Raw genomic sequence first — 26467 nt, forward strand, 5'->3', positions numbered from 1 at the left:
CAAGAGAATGAGCAGGAAACGGTGATGCAAGCTAAAGGAGTAGCATGGTCCAGGCCTTGAAGTGGGAAAGAATCTGGTATATTTAGGAGCTAAAGAAAACCAGTGGGGCTTATCTCATTGAGAGAAAGGCAACTTTGGAACAAATCTGAAGAAATTGTTGCTATGTTCTGTATAAATTTATTAACAAGCTAGTTTTATAAGAATCTTACTTTGTAATAACTTGGCTTTTTTAACTGAGACTTTCTGTTACAATACAGTAAACTTCTCCCTCCTGCCAGATACATCTGTCATCTCTGTTTTTGTATGTTAGCTATTATTTGTTCAAACAATGAATAAACTTTGTAACTAACTGATCTTCCAAAGGCAGTAGTTGATATTTTCTAAGCATATAGGTTAGGCAATGAGAAGAAAAGGCATTGAGAACTATTCTGAGTGTATTTTTGTCCTGTAAATCGTTGAGATGACATGATTTTTAGCTGTATGTCCAAATGTAATAAAGGAAAGTTAATACTTCTTTGCAGTCGTCGTCGTCGTCGTCTTCTTCTTCTCCTCCTCCTCCTCCTCCTCCTCCTCCTCCTCCTCCTCCTTCTTCTTCTTCTTCATAAGCCATTGAACATCTCTTAGATGGCTTTAAAAATAATAAATGTTTATTACTTTGGTGTTCTGTCTTGTGATGTCTCTTATTGCCAAAGGTTCAGTTAGGTATTAGAGTTGGGGGTTGCCCCTTTGCCACTAAGTAGCTACAGAAAGCAAAATGAGAAATTATTAAATTGACTGGGCATGGTCGTCCAAACCTGTAATCTCAGCTACTCCAGAGGCAGAGGCAGAGGATCACAAGTTTAAGATTAGCCTGGAGAATTGAGCAAGACCCTGTCTCAAAATTAAAAAAAATAAATAAAGAGGGCTAGGGATGTAACTCAGTGGTAGAGTGCCATGGGGTTCAATTCACAGTACTGGGGCGGGGGGGAAGTGTTGGTAAGTTGGACTCCTAAAATATTGATCCTTAAAATCCTCATTAACAACATTTAAAGGCAAGACTGAGGGAAAATATTTGTAAAACAAAGTCAGATGATGGACTTGTATTTAGAATATATGAAGAATTCTTAGATTCAATAATAAGACAACTTGATTTTTTAATAGGCAAATGATTTGAATAGATCAGAGATAGCAAATAAATAAATGAACATATGTTTTATATTATGAGATGTTAAGAAAACACAAAACCACAATAAGAGATTTCTATATACCCACCTTTACAAACTATTAAGACTGCTAATTTCAAATGTTGATGAGTATGGGGAGAAGCTGGAATTTTCACAGGAAGGCAAAATGGAACAGCCACTTTAGAAAGCACTTTAATAGTTTTTTATAAATTTAAACACACACTTACCATATGACCAATGTTTTTGTCAGATCAGGCTGGGCAGGCAGCAACCAAAGGAGGCAGATTTAAAAGGGCTGCTGAACAGGCTTTATTGAGATATCACTCTTGGGAGGATCAGACCCACAGAGGGGACAGGGGAAGGGTCTGAGGAGAAACCGCATGGAAGCTTGACCGGACTGGACTTTTATGGGGCTTACAGCAGGAAGGGAAGGGCTTGGGACAGGAAAAGGTGTCTCTAGGGTCCCTTGCCCCCTTGGAGTTGGTCAGGGGAGTTGGCTGAACTCCAGAATTGGCCAGGGGGTCCTGCTGCTTGACAGGCGTTAGTCAGGAGATCTGGCTGATTGACAGGCGTTTCCGCTGGCATTTGATTGATGTTCGAAGCAGTGGGGGCTGCTTTGTTCTAAGTTGCCACTAAGTCGCCACCAAGTCACTGCCACCGACCTAACAGTTTTTACATCTATTAACACAAGAAAAAGAAAGCATGTAACTAAACAAAGACCTCTACATAAATGTTTGTAACAGCTTTATTAGCAAACAGTGTCTGTGATTCTATTTTATAAAATTCTACAAGAGGCAAAACTCTACTGATAGAAGGCAGGTCAATCTTGGGAATCTGGTGGAGCAGATTGCAAAGGAGTCTGGGAACTTTTAGGGTGAGATATATGTTCTGTATCATGATTGAGATGGTGGTATACAGTTGTCAAAATACATTGAATTGTACATTTTTAAATGATTGGCTTTGTCATATCTAAGTTTTATCTGAAGTTTCTTGCTCAAAATTACATGAATAATGTGCCTGTGGATGGAATACTTATCACCAGATTCCTAGTTCCATGAGGCTGCACCGTTCCCTTGGCATTAGGTCACATCCTGTTATGTACTGTGTTGTGCTTTTTAACTTTGTGTGAATGTGCACCTTGGTTTATGAAATACAGAAATTCTGTTCTTCATTATACTTCCCACATTGTGCTGCACAGTACAAAGAGCTGTAAACAAATGTTTATAGCAACTTTATTCATAATAGCAAACAGTATATGATTAAGATGCAAAACTGTACTGAAAGAAAGCAGATCCATCTTGGGAGCTGGGAAGAGGGGATAGAATGCAAAGGAGTCTGAGTGAGTATTTGCTGAATGAATGAAAGCTTAGTGTGGCATGCTGTGCCTAGCAGACTTGGAGAGAAGTCAGACCTATCTCATGGAGTGGTGCCAGACTTCTCAAATTCATCAGAGACCTCCTCTAATATATGATTTTCCTAAACCACCATCTTTTTGCTTAAGAGATCATGTCTACCACAAATGTAAGCTAATTAATGAGAGATTGATTTTATATATTTCTGCAAAAGCTTCAGTAGTATGTTCTAATGTTGAAAATTGAGAGAGATATCACCTTACATTTTCAATCTGAAGCCAAATATAACTGCAGTGAAAACACACTCCTCTTCAAGATTAAATGGAAGAGCAGCTGTCATAATCAGAACTTCCATTTTTCTCCAAAGCCTTCTGTAAGGGTCTGGCGAAGCGTCGGAGGGAGAGACCACAAGAGACCGGCTCCATGCAATTGGCAGAAGGGGTTTTATTGATTCAGCATGCTGAGGCTCCAGGCTCACTCAGGAAGATAGAGCAGCCTAGAGCAGCCCAGAGCAGAGGTCAGGCAGAGCTTAAGTACACTTTTTGGAGAGGGCAGGGGGCTTTGCATACATCAGAACAAATCATCATGAGGCGTGGGAAAATTGAACAACAACTCTTGAGACCTGATTAGTACATTCATTGACAGGAACAGATTGGGCAGGGGTGATTGGTCACTTCTAAGTGGGGTACACATTTCAACTGATTGGTTTTAGGTCCTGTGATGCCTACGTGCCAGCTTCACAGAACCCCAGGTTATTAGACAACCAGAGGAGTCAGTGAGAATATTTACTGGGCAGTTCGGGTATTGTCCTAACAGCTACAGAGATTACAGGTTCCGGGGGTAGCAGAGGAATTTAACAATGCTTGGTCTTTTACTTTTTAACCCAAGCCTTGCAGTTTAGAAACTTCACAATGTCTGGTCTTTTACACTTTAACTCAGGCTCTGCGGCTTAGAGTCAGCTTAAAAATTTCACCTTTACACTTCCAGTTTTAAATCCACCCTTTTCTGTAATTGAGAGACCATACTAATGGCACAGAATAAACACATGTATCAATGTTAAACTAGCTTTCCGCATATATGCAAGTCTCCAAACTTTGATAATTATAACTCACTTAAAAAAAATTTTTAGATTTTGATGGACCTTTATTTTATTCATTTATTTATAGCAGTGCTGAGAATTGAACTCGAGTGCCTCACACATGCTAGGCAAGCACTCTACCACTGAGCCACAACCCCTGCCCCATGACTCATTTTTAAATTAGTAGGTCTATATAAATTAAACAGAAAGTTTTTATTTTTATTTTTTTATCTAAACCCAAGAAAGCAAGGAACTCAAAGATATTCTGAGAAAATAATACATTTAATAGGAAGACAAAATCCCACAGATTGTGTTATCTTTCTTAAAGTAAAAGTACATATTTTAATTGAAATAGCAGTATATCTCTAATAATACTTAACATTTATAGGTTCTTACTCTGTGCCAGGCATTTGTTCTAAGTGCTTCATACACATTCTCTGTCTTAATCTGCACAATATTGTGAGATCATTCTTTCCCCATTTACAGATGGGGAAACTGAGACACACAGAGGTTAAATAACTTGCCCCAGGGGGCTGGAGTTGTGGCTCAGCGGTAGAGTGCTCACCTAGCATGTGCGAGGCCCTGGGTTTGATCCTCAGTACCATATAAAAATAAATAAATAAAATAAAGATATTTTGTCCTACTAAGAAATAAATATTAAAAAAAAAAAAAAAAACTTGCCCCAAATCTCATTTCTACTGAGAAATGGACCTGGATTTTAAGCTTAATCTGGAACCTGAATTCTAACCACTAATATACTTTTCAAGAAAACAGATATATGACTAAATAGTTTAGAATTTGATTTGGTTTTAAAGGATTACTTTACATAATTAAAGTAATCCTTTAATTTGGTTTTAAAGGATTACCTTACATAAATTAAAGGGGTATACTTTTGTTAGAAATTTTACTTTGAGTTGTTTCATATTGGAGTATAAACTAGTTGCAAAAGAACAACTATTTTGACAGACCCAGAAATCGTAAAATGGAATTTTGCTAAACTCAGAAAAGTTAATTATTGTTATTTACTGTAAAGTTCTCTTCTGAGAAGGTGATGATGCACATTTTCTGGACTATGTAAATAAATGAGACAAATAGGAATATTCTTTTTGATGTTTGAGTATAGCCCATAAATGACCAAAGTTCCTTGAAGGTAGGACAAGAGACTAAAATCAATGCAAAGAATCCTACTGTTCTTTCTTTTTTATAAGTGCTTTTTATGGAGTGTACAGGGGAGTATATCCAGGGGTGCTTAACCACTGAGCCACATCTCCAGTCCGCTTTTGTTTTTTATTTAGAGACAGAGTCTCACTGAGTTACTTAGGGCCTCTCTAAGTTGTTGAGGCTGACTTTGAACTCAAAATCCTCCTGCCTCAGCCCCTGGAGCAGCTGAAATTACAGGTGTGCGCCACCACACCCACCCCTGTTGTTTTTGAGACAGAGAAAGAGGGATGTTTCTTTAAGGAGAAATATAAGCAAAAATAACCCACACAGTTTCAGCACCATAATGAAAATACAAATAACCTGGATAGGAGCAGACCTCAAACGGATGAGCAAGCTTTCCTTTATTCCACAGGGGAGTCAATCAGGGACTGGAGGAGCTCATTTTCTGAGTAGAAAAATGGTCACTGGTTATAAAGGGGCTCTTGAGTTTTATAGTATACAATGAGGGTGAATTAATCATTGCAGACTGAGGCAGAATGTATCAGTTTGGGTAGTATGAAAAAAGGCTGTAAAAAGTCTGAAACTCATTGTCATCTGAACTCAGTGTTCACTGCTTATCTTCTTCCTCTGGGACCCACTATTACCCAGAGCTTCACTATTTGCTTTTCTCCTTCTAGGACTCATTGGCAATGGGAAAGGGTAAAAGTCCAGGGCCCAGTATTCGCCTCCTCCCATCAGGACCCATTGTGGTTAGGAAGGGATGAATGTTTGCTTTTGGTGGAGATGCTGGGGATGAACCCAATAAGGGAAGAAAGTGTGCTTCCCCCCCCCCCCCTTAGGGCCTACTGTTTCTGGGGAAGGATTAACTGGCAGAGGACTAATGATTGCCTTCCTCTTCCCCCTTCCTCCAGGTTAGACAGTTTTGGGGAAGGTTGTCATTTCCCTGTCCTAGGAGTTGTCATTTTCCATATCCTTCTGAAGGACCTGGGAATGGGATAGTCCTTGAACATTTATGAGGAAGAGTGACTAGTGTGGGAGGAGGCTACATTTCAGAGTAAACAGAAGCCAGGGGAGTCACTTCTTTGAGAGGAACCCAAAGACAGTCTCCATGGTATATTTTTTTGACCTCCCATGAAGTTTCTCTTAGATTCACTATTGGTATGCTTACAAAGTTATAATTAAGTCTGCTCTGATGTAAATCTGAATGTTCCTGGAGCTATTTTTAGGAATACTATTCTTTCTCTTTACTGAATGGATGGTGTTCCAGGAAGTTAGTGTCATGTGATAGGGATAATTTTGAAGTAATTGAAAATCTGGGTTTTAGTACCGGTGCTGCTAGTTACTTTGTACTCTTGGATTTATCAGTTAATCTCTCTGGGCTTCAGTATTCTCTAAACCCTAATTTGGGGATACTCGGACAGATGAACTCTGAAATTTCTTCCAGCTCTAAATTGTCTAATTTTATGACTGCTTTGGGCCAGCAGCTTCTCTGGAATAGGAGCAGTTCTCATCTGCTGCAGTGCGTGCTTCTTTCTTGTCATTGTGTTTAGGTGAACCTTTTCTATGACCCAATTAGGGTCATTATTATTAAGCTTTTTTGTTAAAATGCTTTTACAGATAATTCTGCACTAGTTTCCTGCCTACACAAACTACTTGACCTACAAAATTCGTTTGACTTTTATTCCGTTTTTCTGTATCACTTGTCTTAAGCCAGTTTAGTCCTACAAAGGAAACATGGAGGTTATTCGTTTAGGTGAAATAAATTTGTTTCTTCTACCAGATTCATAAGAGAAAAAACAATAAGTCCCCAGTGTGCTCTACTGAATTTCTCCACAGGGGTGTCTCATGATACCCTATAGATATTGTAATTTTAATTCCATTTTAGCTCTCTAGACTTTTAGTCTTATTTCTTTGGCATACTCTTAATTCCCTTTAGATTCAAATTAGTATATGCTTAAATTCATGTATGACTGGAAAATTTCACAGTGTGTAACATAAATGTAAATAGCCTTTAATGTATAATAAATACTCTTGAAACATTGTAGAAATTTAAAATATAAAACAAATGCTTGCCAGGCACAGTGGCACACATCTTTAATTCCAGCGTCTCTGGAAGCAGAGATAAGAGGATCATGAATTCAAAGCCAGCCTCAGCATAAGTGAGACGCTAAGCAACTCAGTGAGACCCTGTATCTAAATAAAATACAAATCAGGGCTGGGGATGTGGCTCAATGGTCAAGTGCCCCTGAGTTCAATTCCCAGTACATTAAAAAAAAAATTTAAAAAAAAAGCTTTTAAATTTTCAGGCAAATGGTATTAATTATCTACACTCAAATAAAAATGAAAAACATGAGAGTTCTCAACCCCATTCCCCAATGCACCTTCAATCCTACTCAACCAGAATAGGCTACTCACAGCAGTATGACAAATACCCTTTTGCATGGTTTCCGCACATTGTATGGGACAGTTTAAATTTCTCTTTTATTAGTTCTTCCTGCATTATGTGTTAAGAGCTTCCAAATGATTGGCAGAGTCATAGTGAAAACTATGATACTATGTTGTACTTATTAGTAAAGAAAATTTTCAAATAGGGATTCACTGCTAGTTAGTGTTTACTGTCTTCATAGTGAGCTAGGATGGAAGAAATAGAAAGCAGACATAAGAAAGGACAAGAAGACTAACTTTAAAATCCTTGTGCTAAAGTTCCTCATCCACCTAAAGCCAGTTCCTTCTAGGCCTGTCACTCCCAAGGCAGCTCTATCCCCCAGATCTGTCATTCCAGAATTTCTAGGAAATATACAAATCTTCACTCTCAATCTTAAAAGATACTGAAAGTTCACCCACTTGGGAAAATTGCCATGTCCACTGCTAATTAGCCCATGGATACATCTGTTTTTAGAACAGATTGAGCAAAGAGAGATGCAAATCCTGTAATATAGGATACTTTCCCAGTGTAATCTATTGATCAGATAATGGAGATGATGTCAACCTAAGGATCCTGAGAATTGTCAGACCACCTTAAATTATTTAGTGATCACCAGACTGATATCATTCCCACAGTTGCCCCAGATTGAGTTTCCTTTAAAAGAAGAACCCAAACTATGAGCACTGAATAATTATTACTTTTTTTTTTTTTTTTTGGAAAAGGAATTACATAAATTCTGGGTTTGGTTTTTAAAAGAGTGTGTGTGGAGAACCTCATTGTTATACAGAATACATATATGATGTTGTAATGAGAAAAAAAAAAGTGTGTCACATTAGATTGGATAGAGAGAAAGGATGGGAGAGGAGGGGAGGTGTAGGGAGGATAGGAAGGACAGCAGAATAGGATAGACAATATGATTGATGTATGTACATTCCATGTATGTATTATATATCAAAATGCATTCTATTGTCATGTATGACTAAAAAAATAAATAAAAATTTAAAAAAAGAGTGTGTGTTTGTGTATGTGTGTGTGTGTGTACACAGAAGTAGGGGATATCCTAGTTTAACACAGTAGTCCATTCATAAAACTCACAGTTTAAAATTAAAAGGGTGACATTTGACGGCTGCTAAGGCTGCTAATCACACAATATATCAGGACATTACTCCCCTGTCCAGCTGCTTTGTTGTATCAAACAGACTGAAGATGACACACAGGTAAAAGTGCACCTCATTCTTAAGATGGTTTTCCTACATAAATTGTCTTTGCTTTTTACTGACTCGTGCTTAAATTATTCCTGTTAACATTTGTTAAGAACCTCATTCATCCTGAGTTGAAGTTTCCCTCTGGAGGAACTCCTTTGAACAACTCCTTGAACTCCTCTAGTGACCATAGGTTCAGACCCAAGGCCAGTTTAGAAACTGAAGGCTGATATAATGAATTATAAACGGGGAAGGGGGCAGGAATGTTGGGCATGACTTAAGCGACAGAAGAATATTCTGTGACCTCTGAACTGCAGTCCTCAAAAATTACTGGTAAGAGTTATCTTTTGTAAAAGAGGAAACATCTAGGAAACTGTAAGGAAAAAGAAAATCTAACTTAAAAGATTAATGATCAATGTTTTTATTTGCTATCTAAATAAAACATTCTGTGATTTTATTACATTAGCAAATCATTCTTTTTTTTTTTTTACACAAAGGAATTTTATTCAGTCATAAAGAAAAAGGAAATTATGTCTTTCATGGTAAGTGAAACAAACCAAACTCAGAAGGTTAGGAGTCATATATATTTTCTCTCATATGTGGAAGCTAGAGAGGAAAAAAAGCAAAGAAAGGTGAGAGTAAAAGATCTCTTGAAAATCAAAGGGAAATCAGCAGAGGATAGGTACTAGAGGTTGGGAAGGGTAAGGGGGGCGGGGGAATGTTGAGGAGTGATATTGGCCAAATTTATTATAACATATTGTTATATTGTAATATATTGTTATATTGCTATAATATATATATATATATATATAACAGTAAATCCCATCATTATGTACAACAATAATGCCCCAATAAAAAATGTGGGGGAAAAAAGGAGCCATGCTATGAAGTCTGCCTAAATAAGACAAATTCTTGAGCATTACAAACATACATATAGAAACTTGAATCAATTAAATAGGAAGATTATGGTGCCGATAATTCTAATGAAACTGTGTTATGTATACACAAAGGCAGACAAGAGATATTTTATTTAATGAAAGCTATGCCAAGATCACTAGAAAGCTTTAGGCAAAGAAGTTACTAGGAGAGTCTTCTCTTAAAGGGATAAAGTTAATGATATTCTTTATTTTACTTAAAAATTTTAAGGATAATTTGAGATTTTATTTAAACTGAGAATTTATAGTACAAATTTTTTCTTATAATTAAATGAAAACATACAATCTATGCTGAAATTTATTGATAAAAACAAGAAACATATTTTACTTGCATTAAGCCATTCATGTTAAATAAGGTTTAAAACATGTAACTTACAATAGCTGAGATCCAACCACTAGGAATACAGAGGCTTTAAATGGAACTCCTCAGGCCCCAGCAACACTATGTTGTTGATAAAGGTTGGAAGGAGCCCCAAGGCCTAGTGAAATGGCTGGAAGCAGAGGGTAGAGAAACCTGGTAGGAAAACTAACCATCTGGATGAAACATCTATATAACTTTGATGAGAAGGCCTAGAAAATTCTGAAATTCTGGGCAATCTGGCTCTGAGAAATAGCATTTAAAACTATTAAGGGCCATTTGTGCACTGTGATAATAAGTTACAAGTAAGTCCACTTCTTCCCTCTGGAGATAACTTAAGACACTGGTAATGGTGGGAAGAGCAAACACTTCTTGTCTTAACCAGACAGATTTCCTCCATCACTGTAAAACAAACTCCAATTATAAAGAGAATGTCATAAGGACAAATCATTAAAAACTTGATCATCAAGATATCTCTGAAGTCAAAACAAAGAGCTGAGAACATCTGCAATACCATCTGGCAAATGATGCACGAAGTCCTTGATTACTGAGACCAAGAAGTTGTACATTTTCTTTTCCATGGTAAATCCTATTTTTCCATGGTAAATTCATCATATATTGTAGAACCCACAATATATGATGACAAGATCTCATTTGAAATGGCACTCATCCAGCCCCAGTTGATAGGCCAGGTTCTGTAGGCCTTGTACCTTCTCCATCAAATTAGCTGTAGTGAGACTTCCCAATCCTTTCAACATGTCAATGTCATCCCGTTCTATTTCAGCCATCCATTTGGGTGGAGAGCTAGTAATAGGACTTTTGAAGGAAGCTGCAAATTCAGCAACACCTGTTAATTGTTCTGGCCAAAGATCTGGTGAGGCACGGTCAAGTTTTTCAAAACTTAGCAAAGATGCTTCCAAATCTGTCCCGTCTGTGGGAGACGCCATCTTCCGACCCATGTCACAGCAAATCATTCTTAATCCCAAGGTTCTAGCATTGCTATTCCTATAAAATTCGTCCTCAGAGCTTTTATTTCAGCAAGTCCAAATTTGCCTTGTGAGTCATCTTCATCCTGTTTGATACAGCGAAGCAAATGGACAGAGGAATAATGACCTGGGTAAGTTTTATAACTACCAGCATTAGCAACCATCAAATACCACCCTTTTTTATTTTGAACTGAATTTCATGAATAAACTACTGTGTTAAATTAAGCTATGTCCTACTGCTTTGTGTACACAGACATTTTTATAATCAAAACAAGAATTTATCTATTCCCTTTTCCAAAATCATATAGTAATTACTCAGTGTTTATAGTTCCATTTGCTTTACAGGTATTATCACATTATCCCATTTAATTCTCACAAACCTAAATGAAAGGTTGTATTTTTCTGTTGAAGCAGGCTTGGAAAAAGATAATGAAACTTGCCCAAGGTAGTGGCAGATCCCAGATTAAAGTTGTGACCTGTTGAGTTTAACTTCCTCGGTGGTGGAGCAAGGGCAAAATATGTTCCTCCATAAAAGTAGCAAAATTGGTAGCAAAAATTGTCAAATCAACTTTTTTAGGGCTCTGGAAATTAAAGACTAGCCACAACTCAAAAAAGCATTTGTTCAAGAAAATCACCTGAGTTTCAATAAGAACAATTTAAAATGGTTTGTGACATTTTAAGTTGTGCTCATCCTACCCGCCATCTTCCTGAAAACCTGTAGCCTTATAACTTTAGTAGCTATAAAACAGCAGCCTAGCAACAATTGAGAGAGCATAGGGTTTGGTACTGTTTCAAGACTCATCCCCAGAGATTAAGTACCATTTTGATTTGTCTGGCAACTCGCTATACATCTCCATTTTCAGAGTTTATTTGATCAAATGCAGAGCTTCCTCTTTCTTATCCCTTGGGGCATTTGTTTAAAAAAAAATTAGCAGCCCATTGTTTAACACTGCAGATATACCTAAGGTATTGTTACCAGTTGGGAGTAAAACAATGCTGGGGGGAAAAAAATAAAAGACCCATAGAAATCTTTGAAAAACACACAATATAATATATAACTTCACTTTCAACTTCAGCTTAAAATTACAATACACTCAAATAACAGGGAAAAATGGCCTATACACAGGAAAAATAAAAGCAGTCAGTAAAAATGTTCCTGGGGAAGCCCAGACATGAACTTACCTGATGAAGATTGAAATCAATATTATAAATATGTTCCAAAAATAAAGGAAACCATGTAGAAAGAGTAAAAATACTTTCTTAGCACACATAGACTAATAAAGAAATTTTATTTTAAAAAATAAAATAGAGGGCTGTGATTGTGGCTCAGTGGTAGAGCACTTGCCTGGCACGGGAGAGGCATTGGGTTTGATCCTCAGCACCAATAAATAAATAAATAAATAAATAAATAAATAAATAAATAAATAAATAAAGTCCATCTACAACTAAAAAAATATTAAAGTAATAAATTCTGGAGCTCAAATTCAATAGCTGAAATGAAATTTGGCAGAAGAATAGCTCAGCAATCTGAAAGACACATTAGTTGATTATCCAACCAGAGGAACAGGAAAAAAATTAATGTAAAATGAACAGGGTGTAAGACACATGGGACATTATCACATATACCAAATACACATAATGAAAATTACACAAAGGCAGGCGAGCTATTTTATTTAATGAAAGCTATGCCAAGATTTTGATTTGTCTGGCAACTCACTATACATCATCTCCATTTTCAGAGAAGAGAGAGGGAAAGAAGAGAGACTTTGAAGAAATAGTATCCCCCACACACAAAAAAAAAAAACCTCAAATTTTGATTAAAAATTATTAATTATACATTGAATAATTTTTAGCTCTAAGTAGGATAAGATTTAAATACTTCACATCTAGACATAATAATCAAACAATAGAAAGAATGTTGAAAATAGCAGAAAAAAACAGTAAATTCTCATGTACAGATGATCCTTAATACTATTAATAATTGACTCATCTAAAATTGTGACCCTGGGTGCTGGGGTTGTGGCTCAGCGGCAGAGCGCTTGCCTCACACATGTGAGGCACTGGGTTCTATCTCTCAGCACCACATAAAAATGAATACACAAAATAAAGATATTGTGTCCATGTATAACTAAAAAATATTTAAAACAAAAAAACTGTGACCCCATTGGGCAGTGGAATGGCAAATTCAGGTGTTGCAAGAAAAACTAGCAACCAAGAATTCTATACCTAGCAAAACTATCCTTCAAAATTAAAGGAGAAATTAAGACATTCCACAAGAAACAGGAAAAAAAATTTTGTTACAGGCATACCTGTCCTATAAGAAATACTAAAAGGTGTCTATTTTGAAGTGGAAGGAAGTAGCATTTTTATTCCATAGAAGGAAATAAAGAGTACTAGTAAAGGTGATTACCTAGGTAAATATAAAAGTTGAAATGTATTTTTGTTTATAACTCTTAAATTAGAGAATTATGCAGTGTTGATAAGTTTATAATGTATATAGATATAATTTGATAATAGTACAAAGGCAAGTGAGGAAATGGAGCTACATTGGAACAGAGTTTTTGATATACTATTGAACTTGATAGTAATCTATACTAGATTTTTTGGTTTCTTTTGAGATAAATTTCACCATTTTAAAGTGTACAATTCAGTGGTTTTTAGCAGATTCATAATATTATACAACAGTCACCAATATCTAATTCTGAAATATTTGTATTATCTCACGAAATAGAAGCCCTGTATTTCCAATTCCTACTTCCCTGTCTCTTGCCAAATACTAATTTACTTTCTGTCTTTTAGGATTTGCCTACTCTGGGCATTTAATCTAAATGGAATCATACTATATGTAGCCTTTTATGTCTGGCTTCTTTCACATAGTATCATGCTTCCAAGGTTTATCTATGTTGTTAAATATATATAATTATATATCTGCAGCATATATCTATGCACTTCACTTTTTGAATTGCTGAGAAGTTCTCCATTATATGAATATATCACATTTTGTTTAACATTTCATCAACTGATGGATATTTGGGGATTGTTTTCACTTTGGGGCTATTATGAATCAAACATTCATGTGGGGTTTTTTGGTTTGTTTTTGTGGTTTTGCTTGTTTGGTTTTTTTTTCAGTACTAGGGATTGAACCCAGGGCCTCACTTGTGCTAGTCAAGCACTCTACCACTGAACTATGTCCTCAGACCTCATGTGCAAGTTTTTGGGTAAAGAGATACATTCTGTTTCGACTCCCAACTGTAAGTGCACTGCAGTGCAGTTTAATTCCCACACTACCCACTTGGAGTTAATGCAGACCCCTGAAGTTGAAAGCTCTGTCCTCCAGTTCAGACACTGCTGTAAGTTCAGGGGATCCCAGGTTACCTGCTGTTCTGACTAACTGGCCACAAATTCAGAGGTTCCCAGCACCCCCCTCAGGTTTGATAAAGAGACAGCTGTAGTACTTTAATAGGAACTGTGGAAGCACAGAGGACAAATACTCAACCGAGAATGAGGGGGTAAATGCTTGTCAAGGCAGACATCTCAGAAGTGACTTCTAAGCTGCAACTAGAATTTTGAGTCAGTAGCCGAGAATTTGGGATTATCTTAGGAAGAGGGAAAGAGTATACAAAGACTGTTGGGAGAGTGGAAGAGTAGATAGATTGCTGGACAGATATGGGTTAAAAAAAATAAGAATTTGAGCATTAAATGTGAAAAGTAATTAAAGGATAGGCTAGTGAAAGCAAAATTAATATCATCCAGACCTTTGTAGGCCATTTTAAAGCGTTTGGATTTACAAGGGAGAGTGTGTATAGAAGATCCAAGACCAAGAGAGGTCCCTGTAAAACACCACATATTAATGAATGATGGGGGGCTGGGGCCATGTCCATGATAAAAGAGAGGAGAAACTAAAGAAGCTGAAGGAAAACCCATAGAGTGTGAAAGGGGTTACCAAAGCCAAAGAAAACGTGTTGAAGAAGACAAGGCCTTGGAAGTATCTGTGAGCTGGCAGTGTGGAGCAAGGGCCGTTACAGGGAGGTGGTTGGGCAAAAGCCAAGCTGTAGCGGGATGAAGAGCAAAATAGCCTCTATACAGAGGGGAGTGGGGTAGGAAATCTTGACCAGGCTGTGGGGCAAGGGAGGCTAGGCAGAGCAAGACAGATTGCAGGATGCTGCTGGAGGATGACCTGGCATAGTGGGATAGTTTTGGGTTATGATGGAGAGACATAAGTATATTCAAATGTTTTTGAGATCCTGAAGTGGATTCATAAGCAAAAGAAACCAGTAAATTGATCAAGATCTCAAAGTGAGAAAGGTTGGGATCCAAAACACAAGAAAGAATAGGATGAAAGGCAGGTAAATTCACAAGTTTGATACTGGACAGCTAAGGAATTGCCATCTGATGACCTCTTTTCTTCTGAGTAGTAGACACTGGTACCTACTGAATATGAGAGAGGTTCTGATATTGGAGATCAGGAGAGAGTGCAGGAGACTTGGAACAGCCCCAGCACAGGAGGGGAGACTACTGAATTAGGGAAACCTAATTAGCTACTGGGCAGTGGTTATAGCCCTGAGATTAAAATTTAGGAATTTGAGGTGGCATCCCTCTACTCTGATATATGTTTGTCTCCATTAGCATTCAACAGGCTGGAGGTAAGTGCAAGAAAAGGGAGACATTTTATAATCTCTAGGAGTCTAGGCTGGACAATAAGAAAGAATCGATGGGGATAAAGCATAGGGTTCTGTGACTAGAAGTGCTAGGAGAGATTGTAACAGGTGGAAATAACAAGAAGACAACATGGTTGCTATAGCAGACACTAGTACTTGGTCTCAGCCTCTTACATTATCCATGTTGTCAGACACTGTGTGTGGTTCATTATAAAGTTCTTTGTTTCGCCTGTCTACTCTTTGAACCAGTTCGTTATTTATAAATACCTTTGTCCTAAAATAGAATGCAAAATCATAGCAGATAAAAATCTATCACTGCGAGCTGTTTCTCGAGGAAAAAAGTTTTAAAGTTACCTTTAGGCTATTATTTTCTGTGCTTCTGCATCTAGTCACTCAAAGTCTCCCATCCTCTCCTGTCCCCAATTCTGCTGATTCTTCAGCCAAACTGTCACTACAACATGAAACTTTATAATTTCTGTTAAATTGGAGTACCGTCCCTTTTGCTTGGGTCCAACCCTATATGGGGAATCCCTCTGTGGCCAGGTTGGCAAGTCCTTCACAGGATTTGCCCTTGACAGGTTCTAGTAGGCATATGCTTCTGCTTTATAATCCCTAGGTTACAGATTTTCTGTGACACTGCTTTTCATGCACTGATAACATGCCTTATAATCATTCTCACTGTGCCAGCAGGCATGCTTAGACTGGCTGTGCTAAGTCATTTCAGCAGTGTCTACTATAGATGATGAGTGTCAAAAGCCACTTTAGTTAAAATGCCCCACTTAATGACTCATTATGACTTTCCCTTTTGTGTGTGATGATACACAGGTGAGATCCTATGAGGCACGTGTGGTTGTGGGGTGGGTTCCTAGTTTGGTTTCCTTTTTTCTGTTGTTTATAAGACTTTTATTTGGCTGGATTGGTTACCTAGGAAACGGCTGCTGGGCAAAGATAGATTGGTTGTTTGAGGAAGGGAATTCAGGCTCCTTCCAGAGGCAAAAAAAAATTGTTGGATAAAACAAAAGTTAGCTTGTGCTTACCAAGTATTCTACAAGAAACCACACTGAGTAACCTAATCAGTGCAAAGCCACCAAATACTTTTTAAAGCCAGTCTCATACCCACTTCCGCATGCCATTTTGAGGTTCCAGTGAAGTAGAAGGTGAAGTAACCTCCTCTGAAAAGCTCATATCCTATTTGGGATAAAACAAAGGTACCTTTGGGATAGGGGTTTGTAGCTCAGTGGTAGAGCACAGGTAGAGCACATGCTTAGCATGTGAGAGGTTCTGGGTTCCATCCCCAGCACCCTTCAAAAAACAAGCAGCAGGGATTGGAGTTGTAGCTCAGTGGTAGAGCACTTGCCTAGCATGTGTGAGGCACTGGGTTCAATTCTTAGCACTGCATATAAATAAATGAATAAAGGCCCATCAATATCCATCAAAATATTTTAAAAATTATTTAAAATATAAGTAGCAGCAGCAGCCTTTTAAAATCAAGTACATGTCTGTGATACAGACTAATGTGTTAAGAGAATTTGGAGGAAGTATAATTGACTTGACTATCTCCTGCCCGTAGATTCAAATCTGTCACTTAACTATGAAAATTCGAAACTATCATGAGTTCAAAACCAGCCTCAGCAACTTAGCAAGGCTGTAAGCAATTTTGCAAGACCCTATCTCAAAATAAAAAAGAGCTGAGGATATAGCTTAGTGGTTAAGCATCCCTTGGGGTAAAATCTCTGATGCTCCCTCCTTCCCACCAAAAAAAGACCTGGTGAAAGTTTGGTTACTAACAGTACCTGAATTTTAAAAATGTAATGGTAGTGACACAATACCCTTACAGAATCCTCCAATTAATTATCCAGGAAAAATATGTGCCTGTGGCATAAGTTTTATTGACTTAGACTCTCACTCTAGAAAATGAATTTTAACAATACTGTTGACAGACCACTGTTTACACTGATCTGTTTGTAATATATTTAAGAGACATCTGTTTTCACCAAGAATGTGACAGCATATTAGTTCTGGAATCTCTGATTACTACAATAGTGCCAAGCATAAGAGAGACACTCAGAAATACTATCTGCGTTTGGTGCTAGGGACTGAACCCAAGGCCTAAAGCATGCTAAGCACATGCTCTACCACTGAGCTACACCACCAGCTCACAATAAAATATTTCTGTATTGATTTTCATATACACAGTATACCTTCTGATTGTCAATTAGAATTAATTTTCCTTTCTTCACAACAGAGTTGCTGAATTATAGTCTTCATTTGTTGTGATAAGGAATTTTATAAATATAGGAGCATAGTCAGCTTTTTTTAAAGGCTAAATATCTCTCAGGATATTTCCAGTTAGTCTGTAGAAAGTATAGTAGTAACTTTCATTTTCTTACTTGTTCTGTTTATATTCATTTGGTGTGCCATGCAAGTCAGGAGAGTAAAAGCAGTTCTTAGGAATCTCAGTGGTCAGCAAACATACAAGGTTAAGTTCAATTTCATCCTTAATCCTACTCACCTTTGTCCATAGCCAGAGTAAGAGAGGCAACATAGGATACTCAGAAATATTTTTTTTAAATATACAGAATATACTATTTATTAAATTGATTATTGAGGATTAGGTAAGTTGATTGTCAAAGTCATGGAGTTTTTTGTTGTTGTTGTTGTTTTATTTTTTAAAGAGAGAGAGAGACAGAGAGAGAGAGAGAATTTTAATATCCATTTTTCTTAGTTTTCGGCGGACACAACATCTCTGCCTGCATGTGGTGCTGAGGATCGAACCCGGGCCGCACGCATGCCAGGCGAGCGCGCCACCGCTTGAGCCACATCCCCAGCCCCTCAGAAATATTTTTAAGGAGAGATATTTTAGTTATGATTTACTGGACCTACAGCTTTTAATATTTACAGACCACAAATAATTCTCTTGTGAATCTAGCCAGGTGCAGTTGCACATGCTTGTTATCTCAGCCACTTGGGAAACTGAGGCAGGAGGATTTTAAGTTCAAGGCCAGCCTCAGCAACTTAGTGAAACCCTCCTCAAACAAAAAGGACTGAGGGTACGGCCCAGTGATAAAGAACCAAAAAAAAAAAAAAAAGTAAATCTAATAATTTCAGTAGATATGTAGAGTTACTAATATATGTTAATTTGTGAACAAAGTTGCTTCTATAATAGTACTCCACAATACTGTATTTTGTCAGAGGATCTTTCATTGCCTTTAGTTTATTCTTATAGCAATTACAGCTTTTTAAAATGGAACAATGAGTACAAGAGAATAATTTGTTAGAAGTCTTTTTTTTTTTTTTCAGGAATAGTTTCTTATTAGGAGTTCTGAGGCACTGCTGCGAATTTCTTCCTTCTAAAATTACAATAAAATGTTTTATTATAGTAAAGACATTTCTTTTCCCCAGGTAATCTTTGCTTGGAAACTTTTTAATGCTTCAGTTGACAGACAGTCGTGCAACTCTCCTGGTGCCTACTTATTCCTGCCCCATCCCTTCTGGTTTTAAACAATTACCAGGAGACTTCAAAAGGTAGCAATAATATGAAAATATTTTCACTTGACAAGCTTCTTTTTGGCCTATGACATCACTCAGCTCCAAGTATCTGGGGCATTGTGGATGGCATTATTGTGAAGGTTTGCTTTCTTTGTCCCTTGACTGTCTCCATCCTACCTGTGACAACCTGATAATTATAGTGTTGTTTGCATCAGTGCAGGGATCATTAGGTGGGCCTAATTATTAGATGATTTGGAAGGAAAGTACAAATTGATTATCTGCTTCCACTCAAGTTATAGTCAGATAAAGTTAGCATTAAATGGGGGGAGGCCTTCAATTTTAAGAGCAGAACTGATTTCTTGCTTCATTTTCTTTCAGCACATTGCTTTATTTCTAAAAATATATCAGTGGCAAAACTTAAGTTGCACAAAGCACCTTCCACCAACAGCCCCAGCTACCACCCATGCATCTACGCATGGCTCCAGCCCTCTCTGCTTCTCCTGGAGGCTTCCAGGAGTGTTACTGACTGCCCTTCTAGAAGGCAAGTGTAATGATGTTGAGGTCAATGTGTTCATTTTGAGAAAACAATGTGACCAAAAAAGAATCCTTGCCCTGCCCCACCCCATGCAGAAATCTATTGTGTTTTCTACTGGCTCTAGAAATTTCTGCCCTTGATTGTTTGGTAACTGTTTTACCATTTGCAGTTGTTCTTCAAAGGGGGAAACAGCAGTTTTTATTCAGAAGTAACATTTTAATCATTCTTGTGAGGAAAAGGAGTAAAGGTTACTCTTGCACCTTCCTAATCTGGATTTCTGTAGTTAATTCACCCCAGATTTGATAGGGTTCCTGGGTTTGACATGAGATGGAAAAAGAGTACTTAATATCTTACAAAACTTACTTTCATTTTATCTATCTATCTGTCTGTCTGTCTGTCTGTCTATCTATCTATCTATGTAGTGCTAGGAATTGAACCCAGGGCCTTGTGCATGCTAGGCAAGTACTCTACAACTGAGCTATAACCCTAGCCTCCACTTTCATGTTATTTAAATAAAGAGGAGGACACTTTAAAAATTACCTTCATAATGAGTCTTTATTCTTTTCTTCTTCTCCTTTTTCTTTTCAGTACTGGGATCAAACCTAGATCCTTGTGCATGATAGGCAAGCACTCTACCACTGAGCTACATCCCTAACCCTCTTTGTTTTTTTCTGTTAAGCATGCCAGTAATAGTTTGACAATATGAATATGTATACATTGTTTAAAAATTGATGAGCTGGATCCTTTAACTTTGATATATATTATCACTTTGAATATTTAATCCATTACTTAATTTTATTTATATATTAGGATTAAACATATTAGTATTTTCTCCTCAACCAAAATAAAGTAATATGCAATGAGTCTTGAAACTGGGGATAGAAAAATTCCATTTCTTTCTGCTAGTATGCAAGCTCCATAGGAGAGGGACCTCATCTATATCGATCACTCTTGTTTCCTGAGAGCCTAGGGCAGTGCCTTATACATGTACTCAGAAAATTGTTGAATGAATGACAGAACAAGCTACAAAAACTTCGGCGAAGTTTTTCAATTTGGGGTTTTTTGTTTGTTTGTATGTCAAGCCGGGCATTTCTACATTATGAATGACTAGAGAATTAAGTACTTGGGTGACATATTCAGAGATATATGTCTGTATGTAGAAATATATTTTTCTGTAGTTAATTCACCCAAAGGACCAAAGGGTGGGAGAAGGGAATATCCCCTGCTTACCAGACCCACTAAAGTATCCCCACCTTTTGCGTCTTCCCAGGAGCACTCACTGTGGGGCTAGTGCGACAGTGTCAAACAATCCATGGACGAGACCGGACGTGCATCCCTCCTCGGCTGCCCCCAGAGTGGGTCACCACACTGTTTTTTATCATCATGGGAATCATTTCATTGACTGTCACATGTGGTTTGCTGGTGGCTTCCCACTGGCGAAGAGAAGCTACAAAATATGCTCGATGGATAGCATTCACTGGAAGTAAGTAGCCTGTGCTTACTAAGTTGTCTAGAAGATGCGCACAGTAGTATTTTTATGAAGATAATCAAGAATCAATAATAAGGACTCAGTAATCATCAGAGAGCAACACTTGCATATGGCCTTGAGACAGATTCTCCACAGTCCTATCAGTTCTTCAAAACTCTTACAACAAGACCAGGACATCCACAACTTTAATTGCCTTGTATGCAATGCAAGTTTGATGAGTCTTATTTTTGTTTACATTGTGACATAAGTATTCCAGGTCTGTGACTCAGAGCTACCAAAGCTTGAGTCTTTTCCTCTTCTTGATGGTTTTGGTATCTTCTATCAAAATAAAGATAAATCTAGAAGAACTATAAAAATATAAACCTATTTAATATCATTGAATTTCTGCTGTGTATTGTATAACCATTGGAAAATCAGCACATTTGGTTATTTAATGATTGTTTACCAACATTTCTTACTCTATTAAGCTATGCCCATTGGTGTGATAAATTTATATTTTATACATTCTCTTATACTTTGAAAAATTAGTTTTATTTCAAAACACATCAGAAGCTTATCCCAAGTTGAAAACATAAATGCACAAAGAAAAGTTACTTCTATAATTTTGCTTTCTTATTTCTTTCCCTCTAAAGCAAGTTTGCACTCCAGGAAACATTTGGCAATGCCTAAAAATACTTTTGATAGTCACAACTAGGGGGTGCTGCTGGCATCTAGTGTGTAGAGACCAGGATGCTGCTAAACTACAAACCTACAGGACAGCACTCCCTGCTACAGAGAATTCTCTAGCCCCAAATGGCAGTAGTCCCACTGTTGAGAAAACCTGCCATAAAGAAATGGGATGGCAATACCTGTGCCAAACATTGATACTTCACTTCTAATTCAGTGTCTTAAAATCATCTCAGGTTTGTATAAGTTTCTAAAAATGTCTGTTAAAACTGCTCATTTCATGTGATATCATTATTTAGAACTAGGGTGATTAGAGTAAGAGATAATCTCAAGGATCCCTATTAGTGGTAAAACTCAGTTAAAACTATCTTTAAGGCTGTAGGATAGTGATATTCCTTCATTTCTCTGTTTCTCCGTAACTTTTGGTGAAACTTTCTCTTTATTTTTCTGGCTTTGTTTTTTATTTTAGTCTTTCCACTCTCCACTGCCCTTAATTTTAGATGTAGATCAAGCAAATTGCCTTTGACATTAAAAAAATTTTAAGAACCCAAAAGCTTCTCCACTCTTGTTAATCAATGTGACACGATTCAAAGAGACCTCCAGAGATAGTTGTTGTCTAAGAGTAAGGGCCAGAAGCAGTTGTGGAGATCAGGCTGCTGAAATTTAAAAATTTAAATTTAAATTTCATTTTTAAGTTTGAAAATATTTATGAGGAATGTAAAGAGAAGACAGGTTTTTTGTTTGTTTGTTTTTTGTCTTTTCCTCATAGATAGAACCATTTATGCAGATAGAATTCACTCTTTGGGAGTAAAATAATACCAAAGAAGGGTTTAGTTTCAGCAGTTAGTTGAAAGTTGGGAGGATATATGCTCTGAATACCAAAAATCTAAACTATAATTTAGAAAAGTTGTATGAAGCAAAGAAAGCACTAACATGCTCACATGAGCTATTAGTTTGCCTGATGTAAATGTAAGATTATGCTTATTTTTTACTGCCTTCCAGCAGAGAATATTTAAGTATGTGTAGTTATTCCCCAATGCAATGTAATCTTCTTTAGTTAAATAATCTAACTTTTTGAAATTATATATGCACATACTACATAATTCAGTCAGTAAAAGGGTAACCGAGTGAAGTTTGTTGTCCTGTCACTCAGCCACCTGGTAACCTCTTTCCTGGAGGTGATCACTGTTACCAGTTTGTGAATTTTCCTACTAGAACATTCTATACATAGAAACATACATGCATGTTTGTGTGTGTGTTCTTTACATATATATTTATATAAAAATGTTCACACATTATGCTATACTTCTGGTTTTTAGTTTAATAGATCTTGGGAGTTATTTTCCTTTAAGTGGGTATAGAGCTGCCTTGCTCTTCTTACCTTCCTTTAATACATTTTTTTCCAGTAGCGGAGCTAGTGAGCTGGGGTGGCAATTCTGAGAGGAATTGGGCTCCCCCTAGTGTTCCCTTGCAGCCATTGTGGATGTACTTTATCTCTAATGTATGTATTTCTATTCCAGTGAAGGCTGTAGTTTTTGTAATCATGGAAGGGTAACACTTTCTAATGCCTGTGTGCAGTGAGGATGTATGTCTCCTCACATGATGAGCCCCACATGATGAGCCTTGCTTGAAGGCAAGAAAAACAAAGATAGTCCTCTTCTTCAAGTCTGATACTGCTCTTTCCTTTGCTGCCCTGATTTACCACCTCAACTGCCAGGATCCCTGATTTCTCATTCCCACCTCCAGAGATTCTGTGCCTTGGAAGATATGAAATTATGTCTTCATAAGCTTTAGGTGATAGATATTATCAGTGTTAATAATGTTAAGATTTAAGTAACTTCACAGTCCTTAGTAGCTTAAAAAAAAATCATCAATTTACATTAAAGCTGGACCCCAGGCATTATAGGGAACCTGATTCATAGGATTGAAAACCAAGGTTCAATTGAATAGGAGTTCATTGCTTCCTTAAAATTGTATTAAGTTTCTGTAGTAATTTGGAAAATTTTAACTCTTGAAAATGCTAAATTCTGCTGATAGCCATTAAATGAGTACTTACAAGGGTGAATTTTGATTTTAAAGTGGAAAATGGAAAAGATAGGTATGAAGTTGCAACGTTAGTTGAAACAACAAATTTAATATGTACATCTCTGAAGCACTTTTCTTCTAAATTGTGTGTTTCTTGAGTTAGTCAACATTATGGAAAAAGAAATGTTTTTAAAACAATTGTCCTGCTGTTTTTTACTAGATTATGTATAGATACCTAGATTGTGGTTGCATTTTATTCATGAAACTAGTAGGCCATAAGAAGCATTATAAATTGATGACAGATAACAGTGGTAAGTGGGCATTGACAGCATTAATAGTTATTTATTGTTAACAGTACAACAAAAAGACCAAGAACTCTAATAAAAGTTAATGCCTGAATTGTTCAGTTGTTCTATAGTAGGTATCAGAATGCATGCAAGTTTACTTATGTAATATTTTTTGGTGTAGTCATTTACCCAAGATGAAATAATCTTATTTATACAATGTAAAATTATCTACCCCAAGTGGTACAAAGCGGAGTGCTGGTGTGTTTCTTAAGTGGTATATTACTTAAGCAAATGCTACTTTTTAATATATATTCTTGGAGATATTCCATCCAGGAAAAGATTCCTAATTGGTTTTTTAAGGACTCATGAAATTCTGTTCCCTCCCCACATACTTAGACAAGCGTTCCTGGATGATATATTTATCCAGGGCACTCTCAGTATTCTGGCAATAGGTTTAACTTGGAAAGGGTTTCTTGTTTAGTTAATATTAGAAAGCTTTCTGCCAGATTTTAGTTTATTTTTTGGAACTTTGTCCATGATAGAGATAACCATGCTGACAATTTGATAATCATCCCAAAGATCTGATGTTCTTTTACTAGCTGATTGAAAACCAGAATAAGATAAATGGTACTTATTTTTATGTACCTTTTCTCCAGTTCCTTCTAATACCTCAGGGAGCAGAGAGTTGGCAGAATAATAACTGTAATGATAATAGTATGTAATGTTTATTCAGTATATCCTGTCAACCTGACACTGGCCAGGGGCTTGAAGTTATTTTATTTATCCTTCTGATACTTCCCTCTATTTCAGAAGGAAAGCAGAGGCCTAAGATTGCATAGTTGGTAGGTAGTAGGGTCAGAACTTAGGCTAACCAGTTAATTAGTAGTTTAAGTAGCTAAGAACAGGATATTGAGTACTTAGTAAGTTTGGAGAGTATCCATCTTATTTCTGGTAATTCAGAATCATCCTAATACTTTCATAAAGGGCTAACTCAGCTTTTGCTGTATTTGATAAATGGTCCTTGTTATTAATAGGTTTGACCTTGTTATCAATCTATAATTCCTATAAACTTTTTTTGTGCCAAATTTTCATTGTTTTTATAATCACCGAACCATGTTACTAATGTTGTGTTTTGGTTTGTTTTACAGTGATCCTTTTCTGTATGGCTGCCCTAATATTTCCAATAGGATTTTACATCAATGAAGTCGGAGGTCAACCTTATAAATTACCCAACAACACAGTAGTTGGGTCATCATATGTACTTTTTGTCTTATCAATTTTCTTTACAATAGTAGGACTTCTATTTGCTGGCAAAGTTTGTTTACCAGGCTGATGAATGTCTAAACTGCTTGACTTTATTATTTTTTATTTTATTTTATTTTTTATTTTTATTTTTAGAGGGTGGGAGGACAAAGACAAGGCATCTGAGCAGTCCTCTCATAGGAAAATGCTTAGGTGAAACTGATGCTGAAAAGGAAAAAATGCTTTGATTTGTTCTCACTATGCACTTTGGATTAAAAAAAAAAAAATTGAGAGCCTTTCCATAACCAAATACAGACAATAATGACTAAATCTCCTGAGCATATTCAGGCAGTCAGTCTGCACTGTGATAGCAACCTAGTGAAGGAGAATGCTTTACACTGAAAAGCATGTGGCCCTTTGTGACTCTGTTGTTCTGTTTTTAACGTCTAATGATTCATTTGAGAAAAAAAGTCTAAGTATTTATGAATCATGGTGGACCAGAGGGATGCAAAAGAAGTTCATGTGGGGCTGGCCTCACCTCCTAAGAAATTAGTGTTCACAACTTCCTTGTAATGGTGTGAGCCTTTGGCACCAGAACGGATTACCGTTGCATTACTGCACCAAGAAGCCAATAGATCAAAATGTGTTTGCTAAAATGTATGTAAAAATTCTGAAATTCCCTAATCTCTATGTACAAAAAGAAAAGGAAAAAAAAATCAAAACACTAAGAGACATGTTGTTTGGGGTGGGTGGGTGGGGAAAAATCTTCCTTATATTTATATAAATATATATATAATATATATATTTTGCTGATGCAGTATACAGTGTGTATATATGTGTGTGTGTGTGTGTGTGTGTGTGTGTGTGTAAATTTATATATGCACACATGCAAACAGTTCCTGGAAGAGAACTCTGAATGCTTTGCTAGCAAACACTGTGGTGTGCAAACCTAGAACTCACTCAATAGAAAAAAAAGCCATTTATCTGAAGGCTGCATAGTGGAGAGAGTCTTCAGTTTACCTCATTCTTTGTAGCAGCCCTTGATTTTAACCGGTTTTTGTAATAGGTACAAATAATCCCATCCTTTCTAGGTGTAATTTTAAGTTAAGCTAAAAATTCTTTGTAGGTTAATTTATTTGTATATGATAGTAGTAGGTAAGATCATGTCAAACCTTATAATTTGGGGAATCTAACACTATTTAAATTATTGGAAATTGTTGTCTATTGTATAGAGATTCTTTTTTCTATTGGCTTGGTATGTTACATTAATAATGCATTTTATATGTTCAAGCACACAACTTAACATAAATACAAAGTTCACTAGCAAACATCTGGCTTTTTTGACTACTTACAACACTAATTTCACTCTGCCATAAAAATTAATGTTTCTGTTCTTTTTATCTGTAAGCATTATTC

At 36.7% G+C, this 26467-nt stretch overlaps 1 protein-coding gene across 1 annotated transcript in view; it reads left to right on the forward strand.

The window, feature by feature from the left end:
• Mosmo (modulator of smoothened) overlaps positions 1–25779 on the forward strand; it is a 58040-nt gene extending 32261 nt beyond the window's left edge. The window contains exons 2-3 of the mRNA XM_076840476.1: positions 20613–20825; positions 24958–25779. Coding sequence (XP_076696591.1) covers positions 20613–20825; positions 24958–25142 — 398 coding nt within the window. The 3' untranslated portion in view covers positions 25143–25779. The remainder of the gene's footprint in view (positions 1–20612; positions 20826–24957) is intronic.
• Positions 25780–26467: the final 688 nt, after the last annotated feature.

The sequence above is a fragment of the Callospermophilus lateralis genome, chromosome 19, assembly GCF_048772815.1.
Source record: "Callospermophilus lateralis isolate mCalLat2 chromosome 19, mCalLat2.hap1, whole genome shotgun sequence".
In the NCBI taxonomy this organism is placed as follows: Eukaryota; Metazoa; Chordata; class Mammalia; order Rodentia; family Sciuridae; genus Callospermophilus; species Callospermophilus lateralis.